Source organism: Symsagittifera roscoffensis, chromosome 2 (assembly GCF_963678635.1).
Source record: "Symsagittifera roscoffensis chromosome 2, txSymRosc1.1, whole genome shotgun sequence".
In the NCBI taxonomy this organism is placed as follows: domain Eukaryota; kingdom Metazoa; phylum Xenacoelomorpha; order Acoela; family Convolutidae; genus Symsagittifera; species Symsagittifera roscoffensis.
Window position 1 is genome coordinate 80,694,139 of NC_087063.1, and position 9,121 is coordinate 80,703,259.

General features: G+C 35.8%; 1 protein-coding gene across 1 annotated transcript; it reads right to left on the reverse strand.

Annotated features, from left to right (window-relative positions):
* Positions 1–7,601: 7,601 nt before the first annotated feature.
* On the reverse strand, positions 7,602–8,457 carry LOC134839488 (small ubiquitin-related modifier 1-like). Its single transcript, XM_063855060.1, has one exon. It carries the CDS (start codon positions 8,321–8,323, stop codon positions 8,027–8,029), a length of 297 nt encoding a protein of 98 aa, XP_063711130.1. The 5' UTR covers positions 8,324–8,457; the 3' UTR covers positions 7,602–8,026.
* Positions 8,458–9,121: the final 664 nt, after the last annotated feature.

Consider the following 9,121-nt stretch of genomic DNA (forward strand, 5'->3'; position numbering starts at 1 on the left):
TTTTGTTTATATACACACACTTCAACACTTCAAAATCTACAATATTAAAACTGTAAAACACAGAAAACAACTATGCTCGTGATGTTTTTTGAATATTTCATGTTTTTATGCGCATCTGATCTTTTTACACATCGGTAAAATCTCTAACCATGTTTTTTTTTAATCAAAGGCTTTTTCAATTCATACTTTTATTCCGTTATGTGAACTTTGTTTATATACACACTTCAACACTTCAAAGTTCACATAACGGAATAAAAGTATGATGACCAAAGATGCTTGTCGTGGCCTGATTAGTCCGTATGCCAATTTTGTTTCAACTCGCAGGTGCCTAAAAAAGTTTAAAAAAAGAGCCTCAAATGTTATCAAATAATGCATGCTGACGAAGGAGGAGGAGCGCACATCCGCAGATCGTATTAAAAATTACCTGAATTTCGTGTTCAGGTGAAAGGAAAAAAGTTTAAACTGGACTATGACCTGGAAGATTTGGTGAAAGCAGACAGCGATGACAGAGAGAACAGACGACACTTCCCTGGTGTGAGGATCACAAACACCACGGTGGAAAATTCAGAAGTTGTCTACTACATTGATCGGGATAAACGCTTGCAGGGTAAATATCTTAACCGGGACGAGGTACTCGACTCATGTCTCGACTTTGGAAGTCGAACACTTGCAGTTTTGCGACTGAAAATCGGCGGTCGTGAAGCAATTTTAAGTCGAGCACAAAGCTGGAACATACCGAAATTCGGTCCAGAAAACCAAAACATACCGAACTTCGGAAAGTCGGAACATACCGATATTTGGTCGACAAAGTCGAGACATAAATCCATCGCCTCGACCCAGGTTACGAACTTCATTAAATAAAGGATACAATCCAGGGCCGGGGGTTCTAAATTGATTTTCCAAGCTCTCGCAGAGCGCTGAAAGGATCTTATTTTGAATAAGTTTAGCGCAGCAAGTTTTGGAAAAAGAGGCCAATAATGACATTTTTAGACAATTTTCGGAAAAAAAGGCCAATAATGACACTTTTAGAAACTTCAAGAGTGGTCTGCCTAAATTGGATATCATAAAATAGTATCTAGGGGGAAAATGTAATGGCTTAAAAAGATGGTGAAAATCCATCAACTTTATCGTTCGTTTTTGAAAAAACATGAGAAAAATACATGCTTGGGGTGGTTTCTATTGAGACCAATTTCTGAAAAACGCATTGAGCCAATGTAAACTGTTCGTTTATTACTTTGAAGACCTTATCTATGATGATGTGATCTCAACACGAATTATTACAAAATTATATTTTGAAAGCACGCTAGCCAATCAATCATATTATTGCCTGCAACGACTCAAATGCCTATTGACAGTCAAAAACTTAATATACATCAAATTTTTCTTCACTAAAATTTACTAGAGACGAATTAAGGGCACTTAGAACTTTCAGGACTTTCGTTTGGTAAACAAGGAGTTTTCTTGTTCCGACTTTCGAAGGAAAAGACGGAATATTTGTGTTCGGCTGGTTTTTTTTTTTCTCAATAGAGGGCTTTCGACTTTTCAATTAGCCATTTGGACGAAATCTTTTTATACCATCTGAAAAAATTGTTGCACATTGCGCAACTTTAAAAAAGTATCTCACATGTCATTATTTTTATTAAATTTTGGGGTTCTACTCTACAAATCTGGAAAACAGTCAGAAAACTCAGGGCTTCGCCCTAATACGAGCAGTCTTGTTTAGTGTGAGCGCCAAAAAAATTCGGTGATTCCGTGCACAATTTAAAATACCTTTTTTGTAATTAATTCGGACTCTATGAGTTGGTAGATTGGTATAGCCAAAGAACGAAGTGAAGTTTCTTATGAAGGTCGTGATTATTTTTTGGTTGTTGTTTTTTGACAAAAAAGTTGGCTTTATTATTTGAGTTATTTTGTGCGCAGAAGGCAAAACGTTTCGAAATTCAATTGAGAAGTAAATTTTGAGCCAAAAATCAATTTGGCGAAAAACTAATCGTTTCCCAATTTCGGGGAAAAATTGAGTCCAAAATGAAGTCTTTAGTAGCTTTGCTAGGTTTTGATTTTTGTTTAGTCCGCAATCACACACCAAATGAAAAATGATGCTTCAAAAAACTTTTGAGTTTGGCGGCTTAAAACTCACACTGTGACGGGCCTTTTGGACCCAGTCACCCCATTAAACCAACATGATGCAATGATAGTCATTGCTCCGACTTTCGATACGAAAGTAACAGAATATTTGTGCTCGGGTGGGTTTTTTTCTTCAGACAAATTTCGACTTTTTAACTGGCCTTTTTGACGGATTTTTTTAAAAATCATTCGAAAGGTATTGTTGTCCTGAGCCTAAATTTGACAAAAAATTTCACCGGTGATCAGTTTTAGGGTTTTAAGTTACAGGGGTTTAAAGATAGCCATTTTGGCCAATTTGAGACAATTAGCGCGCGATATAATTCGCGCTATTAACGCGTAAGCGGAGAGTTAATCCGTCTTCGAAATTGGTCCAAATTGGTTGAAAGAAGCTTATTTGCCATAACTAAGTGAAGTTTCTCTTGAATTTGCCATAACTGATTTGTTACAAGGAGCAAAATCTATCCTTTTATACTTTATATGGCGTGTGGGGTGATGATTTTCAATAAAAATTTCAAATTTTAGAAAAAAAAATTTCATTTTGTTCCATTTCATTAAATTTTTTAAATGTTATTACTGCTCCATAAACATATAAAAGTAGTCGGAACATTCAGAGCTTCGCCCTGATACGAGCAGTCTTGTTATCAATTTGGTAGCCATTGTCGTATATGTATGCCTACGACTCGGTTTGTGCTTTTCGTAACCAGGGTTGACATTAAGTGTTTCTAAATTATTTCAAATCATTCTGTTCTCAAAACAGGCCAGTCCTGATTCCAAAAAGCACAATCGTATTTTCGGCGGGCATTTAAAAAGTAACTCAGGGCAATAATAACTTCAAACAGGTAAGCCGCCATAGAATTGTTTACTTTGGAAGCTCAAAACTTGTTACATAAAACTCGCGCTTCTAATAGAAAGAATGAAAATTATTTCACAAACTGTCGGGGAAAAGAAATGTAATCTGACGATCCAATGTAACTGAAAAAAAAACAGATGTAGAACAATGAATAAACATTTTCTGTTGAAAAAGGATTTAGAAGCGTTTTGAACGTATGAAACTTTTTTACGTGTTCAACCAACCACAGTTTGGAAATGTATAGAACCCGTTAGCTTTTAAGGTAAACACTGCGTTTAGCTTAACGCTACTGAGTTATGTCATTCTGTTATGTCAGTCAGTATGCAATTAAAATGTTGAACTTCAGCTCTTATCTTGCGATTTTCCTCAATTTTCTAACAGACAAAAAACCATTTGATCAAGCTATAAACATAATCAATTTTCATCCCCCCTTATTTTTTTCTTGAATAATGAATTAAGAGTAATGAACGTTTAATTTTGAGAAAAGCTCATTTATACATCAAAATTTTGGATATAGGAAATGTATTTGTTAGGAAAAGTTAAAAATACAATTTGTTTGTTCTAGTAATTGAATGGTTGCCTCTGCTTGCTGAAGGAGAGCAATACTCTTACCCTTGGATTATATCCTCAGACTATTACCTCCCATTTTACCGGAAAGACGTCGCCATTAAAATCGCCAACGTTCGAGATGAGCCCAAAAGGCTCCCAAAAGAACCTCTGTTCTACGCAGGACAGTGATATTCATTGAGATAAATATAAGTCAACACTTTCTATAGAATATAAAAAGTCACTTAAACTAAATAAACTGCTTAAAAACTAATTGCTTGCAAACAAAAAATTGTTCATTTTGATAATTTTGATTTTTTTTTCAAATTTTTTTTGGACAAAAACATGACCAGACCCACAAAAAATGCAAAAAATGTAACAAGAAGAACCCCACAAAATCCATAAAATGTAAGTAATAGCTTTTGCAAACAAAAAAATGACTTATTTCAGTTGTGTAAATTCAATTGTTTTCCATTTAATTTATTAATACAACTAAATTTAAAAAATTTCTTTGCTCAGGTTTTTTATTTCAAAAGTTGTAACTCAGACAAAAGATTAAATTAAAATATATTCTCCGTTTAAATGGACATCACTGATGCAGGACATGTCTCGCTTCTATGCCTTCCTGACACTCTAGAGGTCATCGAGTATGGCTCACTTTCCACTAAGACTTTATTCAGAGCTATGGCCATCGGGTCCTACAGGTATGACCACGTTGACTCAAAATTCTACGGTTGTGGCAAGGGTGAGCTCTTCAGCTTCGAAGAGGATTGGGCTAGAGAATTGTGGTGGAGTGGCCAATGTGAGGAATTCTATCAGGCCCACAACAATTTGTTCATCTGTGAGATATGTCTAATGCATCAGTTTGGTATGAACAAAACCCAAGAACGAACTGATAAAGTCTGCAGAAGAGAACTCATAAAACCAGATGACATGCCGATCAACGATTGTTACTGGCAGAAACCTATGGATGTTCCCGCGCCTATTATTAGAGAAAATTTGACTCTCCAGCAGGACCAGTGTCCAATTGAGGACGAGGGGATCGCGGATGGACCCTACTGTCCTCCAGTTGTTAAGATTCCGACAACTACACTTACATCTACAGTTGAGCCAGATTTAATTCCATCAGGAGGTAATAATATTTCACCTCCGGACAGTGGAGGTTCTTCGGGTTCTGATGACGACGATGATGACCCATCGGGTGACAGCGGCGGCAGCGGGGACGGTGGGGGAAATGGAAACGGCGGAGGAGGTTACCCTAATCTGAATTATGGCCTATTGAGTCAACTATTGCATCAGTTGAATATAGTAAAGGCTCACGGCGAAGTAGCCAACAGCTACAAATACAAAAAACGATGAAGGTTGATTTTGTCTTTAAGATATTAGAGACAAATTGAAATTTTTAAGACAACAAAAGAAACCAAAAGATAAATCCTAACTAATACAATGTTCAAAGTTTCGTAAGTTTAATTTCTATGCTACAGGATTAAATCAAGCCTTTTCAAAAAAAGTTTAATGTCAAAAAAGTCTTTGTTGTTTCACTGAAAAAGTGTAAAATCGGCCAGTTTTTGATACAACTGAACAAAATGATCAGTTTTGATTGATTGCATGCAACCGTAAAACAGCCCCCTGCCAATTCGAACTATTTCAGCAACATAATTTTGACAATTTTACTCAATGCAAAAAAAATCTTTAAAAGTCAATAAATGAAATTTTGTTAGAAGTCGATGAACCTAGTTCAACCTGTTATATAGATCGTGATGTTTTTTCCAGGAAAAGTCTTAAAATGTAATCACGGTCATATTTATATTTTCTCCATTTGACTTTTGATTTATTTTCAAGTTCAGATCAAATATTTGTTAGAAGGAAGGCAAACTTCACTATCGAACATCGAAAGTGTCATGGTCACGAAAATTGTGATCAGCTTCTAATTTTGAAAATAGAATTTACCACTAAGGCGAAGTTGCACTTCGCATACACAAGCAAAAATATGACCGATAACGCTACTGGGAGAAACTGAATGTGTAAAATTTTGAGTCGACAAAAATTCTTAAGTGACGCACGCCAATTATGAGTCTACATAATTGCTAAGTGACGCAAGCCAATTATGACGCAATAGCAGTACCAGTCAATTTGAAAAAAAATACCAACTAACATGCCTCAATTTATAGAGCGGACGCATTTTAATAAGTATACGAAAAAGTTCATTAAAAACATGGAAAAAAGTGAGTTCGTAATATCACACAAGCTTTAAGTGTATTTAAGAGAAAATGTCGGGAGTTTCAAGGAAAAAAACAGGTCCTAGTCAGATTCAAACCCAGGAACTTTGCCGTCCCAGGCATATTCGTTACCTCCAGGCTAAGTTGGCTGGAAACGCATAGAAGTTTGAAACCAAGATACAAGTGATTCTATTAAACAAGTTTTTAACCCGAAAAAAATCCATTTTCCAGTTTGATAACGCTTGCTAATCGCAAGCGTAACAATTAGATTACTCCAGCTTTAGCTGGTCCCCTTGTTAATTTGCATAAAAAATGGATTTGCTACAACCGACATTTTGATTATGCTCCGATAATCTAATATTGTTAGCAAGGTAAAATAATATTCTCCATCATGTTCTCCATGGGGAGTACGCTTTTTCCCTCACGAATTCGACACTCTCGCTAATCAAAGTGTCCCTCTTACGTGCCTCTCCCTTTGAGAGAGCACTGAGCTACTCCAATCACTAGTAAATAGTTAACAAACAGACCTTATAAGAATTTGTCAGAAGAAAATTCCGGACCCGATTAGGAGCGATTTTGAATTGAAATATTTGGGTCATGAGAGCCTCCAGTCTCTTCTTCTTGACAGGCTGCTGATGGTCATGCATGTTTCAATGGGCAGTGATTCTGCATTTTCAGTACCTGTTTACGACATTTGAGGTACTGATAATCGCTTCATTAGCTCGCAAGGTGAATATCTTCATCTGCAGTTGTTTCTATCTATCTTTGCCCTCTATTTATCTTAAGCGTGATCACATTCCGATCCGAGTCTGAGTTTCGTTCTCGTTTTTCGTACCCTGTAAGTGAGATTATGGTGCTTTTTTGGTATTATTAACTTAATGACCAGATATTAACGATCACCCTATAACTTTTCTAAAGGGTGCCATTTTGCATCAAATTTGAGAGGATCGCGCGCTGGAAAAACGTTATCCAGTGGTCAAAACAGTTAGGCGTTGTTATGAAAACATGATTTTCGTGGGGCTTCAAATCATTTCCAAAATAAATCATTTCCATAGCTGGTTTCTGTGCAAATAGCATGGAATATTACTACAAGCATTCATAGAAAAAATAAAATATTTTGTTTAAAATTGAAATACTTTTTTGGTGCGTTGTGAGGACTAATAGAACGCGTAGACAATTAGTAAAATAGGTCTCATCGACAAGTTGTCTTCAAAAAATAATTAACAAAAAAATTTCTTTAACAAAAAAATTAACAAAAAACAAAACTTTTATTGCCAAGGAAGCGCTAAATGAAGCCTCCAAAACCAGTTTTTCTTCAGTAAAACTAAGATTATTTTACTATTTAAATGACAGAATTTCCTTCGTTAGTCCTACTCCCTCGCTTTACTCGTTCGAAATTAGACTTAAATTCAAAAATGTTTTTTTTTCTCGACACAGGAAAAATGTGCTTTTATTTGATATATCACTCCACCCATTTGATTGATTATTTTTATTAATTGATTTTGTTTGAAAAACAAAATAAGCCTGCTCGCTTATTTTATTCGGTCAAAGTTAGACCAAAAATCAAACCCTTCTAACCAGTTTTTTTCAACATTGAGAAATTTTTTTTTTAAATTTAGATGCGCGATTCACGACTGAAAAGGGATTAACGATGATATATTACTCGAGCCATTTCGTTGATTATTTGTGGTACCTGACTTAGCGTGGAAATAAAAAAAAAACACTTTCGAAGACGAAGTTCCTTCCAATTTTCAAAGGTCGGAACAAAAAGTGTCCGAAAAAATGGATCGGAACAAAAAAATTTCTGATTTAACCAGCTACGGTACTCTGAGCCTCTAGATAATGCTGCTATTCTTAAAAAAGAAAAACCAAACTTAAAATTCCATCAAGTTAGATTAACAGTAAACTGCAACAAATGACGACGTCAGGTCAATTAACATAAACACAATCGGAACAGCTAGCTATTTTCGTATGGCAGGTATAGTCGAATTAAACAAGATTAACCAAACATGAACTTACTAACATTCGAAGGTATTTAATTCGACTTAACGTTTAACTTTAAGACTAGACAAATTTAAAAAGAGCATCCTTTTGTTAATTTAGGACAAAACATGAATCTAGAGAGAAATCATCGTATACGCATAACTACTGTTGTAACATTATTGATGCCAATCATTCATCAGTTCCATGATTATAGCGAAAACGTGCTTATCCAAAGTTATGTCAAATAGTCAGTTGGTATGACATGTATTGCGTGAAGAGCTGGTAAGATCGATCGTTTCATTTTTCACAATTTGAAGAAGCCTCCCGTCTGTTCGCTGAAAACTTCAATCAAGTCATCATCTTGGAGGTCAAGGTCGGCTGGGGTCATGTCATCTTCAATTCGTTGACCTTCAAACGTAAATCTCACACTTGCCATGTTGAGTCCTTGACGGTCACAGAAGTTGGACTTGAGCTTTGACATTTTGGTCGTCATTTTCACCCGGAAGTGCACCTCGCCCGCGCCGTCCTTCAACACCTTCAAAGTGACGTAATCGTTTGACTTTTGAGTAGTGGCGTTGTCTCCGTTTCCAGTGTCAGTCATTGTTTTTTGTTGGTTATTTGTTTTTTTTTCGCGCGTGAATGAGCTGTATTGAATAACAATCAAGCTTGTTTTTTTCGGTTGCTTTGAATTACAATAGCTGATTTAGATCAATTTGTTTAAAATATTTTCACTCACGATCTGAAATAAAAAATATTCCGCTAGAACTGACGATTTTCTGAAAACACAGGTAGCCAATTCCACCTTTAAAAAAAATATAATACTCATACGGTATAATATCATAACATTAACAAATTTCACTGTTTCAAATGCAACGGTTTGGTTTCAAAACAAAGTAAAAAATTTTCGTGGATGTTGAAATTATACCTTTTAGATTTCAGAGGCTCGTATTTTTAACGCAAGTTGTTCAATTCGAGAGTTTTGCTGTTTTTGATCAAACAAATCAAGCTAAAAACTACTTATTTCTCAGCCGAATATTTCATTTCAAGTTCTGAAGCAAGAAAGAGCTGTCTGCGCTCCCAAAACGGGATGATTGTACTGGTACTTTTAGCGGCGACTATAGTCGCCCGGCTGGTTCAAGGCTGGTTTTAAGGCGGCACCGCTGACCCAGTAAACAAAGAAATAAAATGGGACTAACAAATTTTTGATATGGCTGTTCTCGGTCCTTATTCGAGAGCCATTTCGATTAGAACTCAAACTAGCCTATGAAAATCATATGAATTTAGTAGTTAAAACATATCAAACATCGTGAGACTTGCACTGAAAAAAAAGCTACCAAGGGAGAATTTGCCCTGTTCAGCGACCCTCAAATATCACTGGAATATGGCAAATCACTCAAAA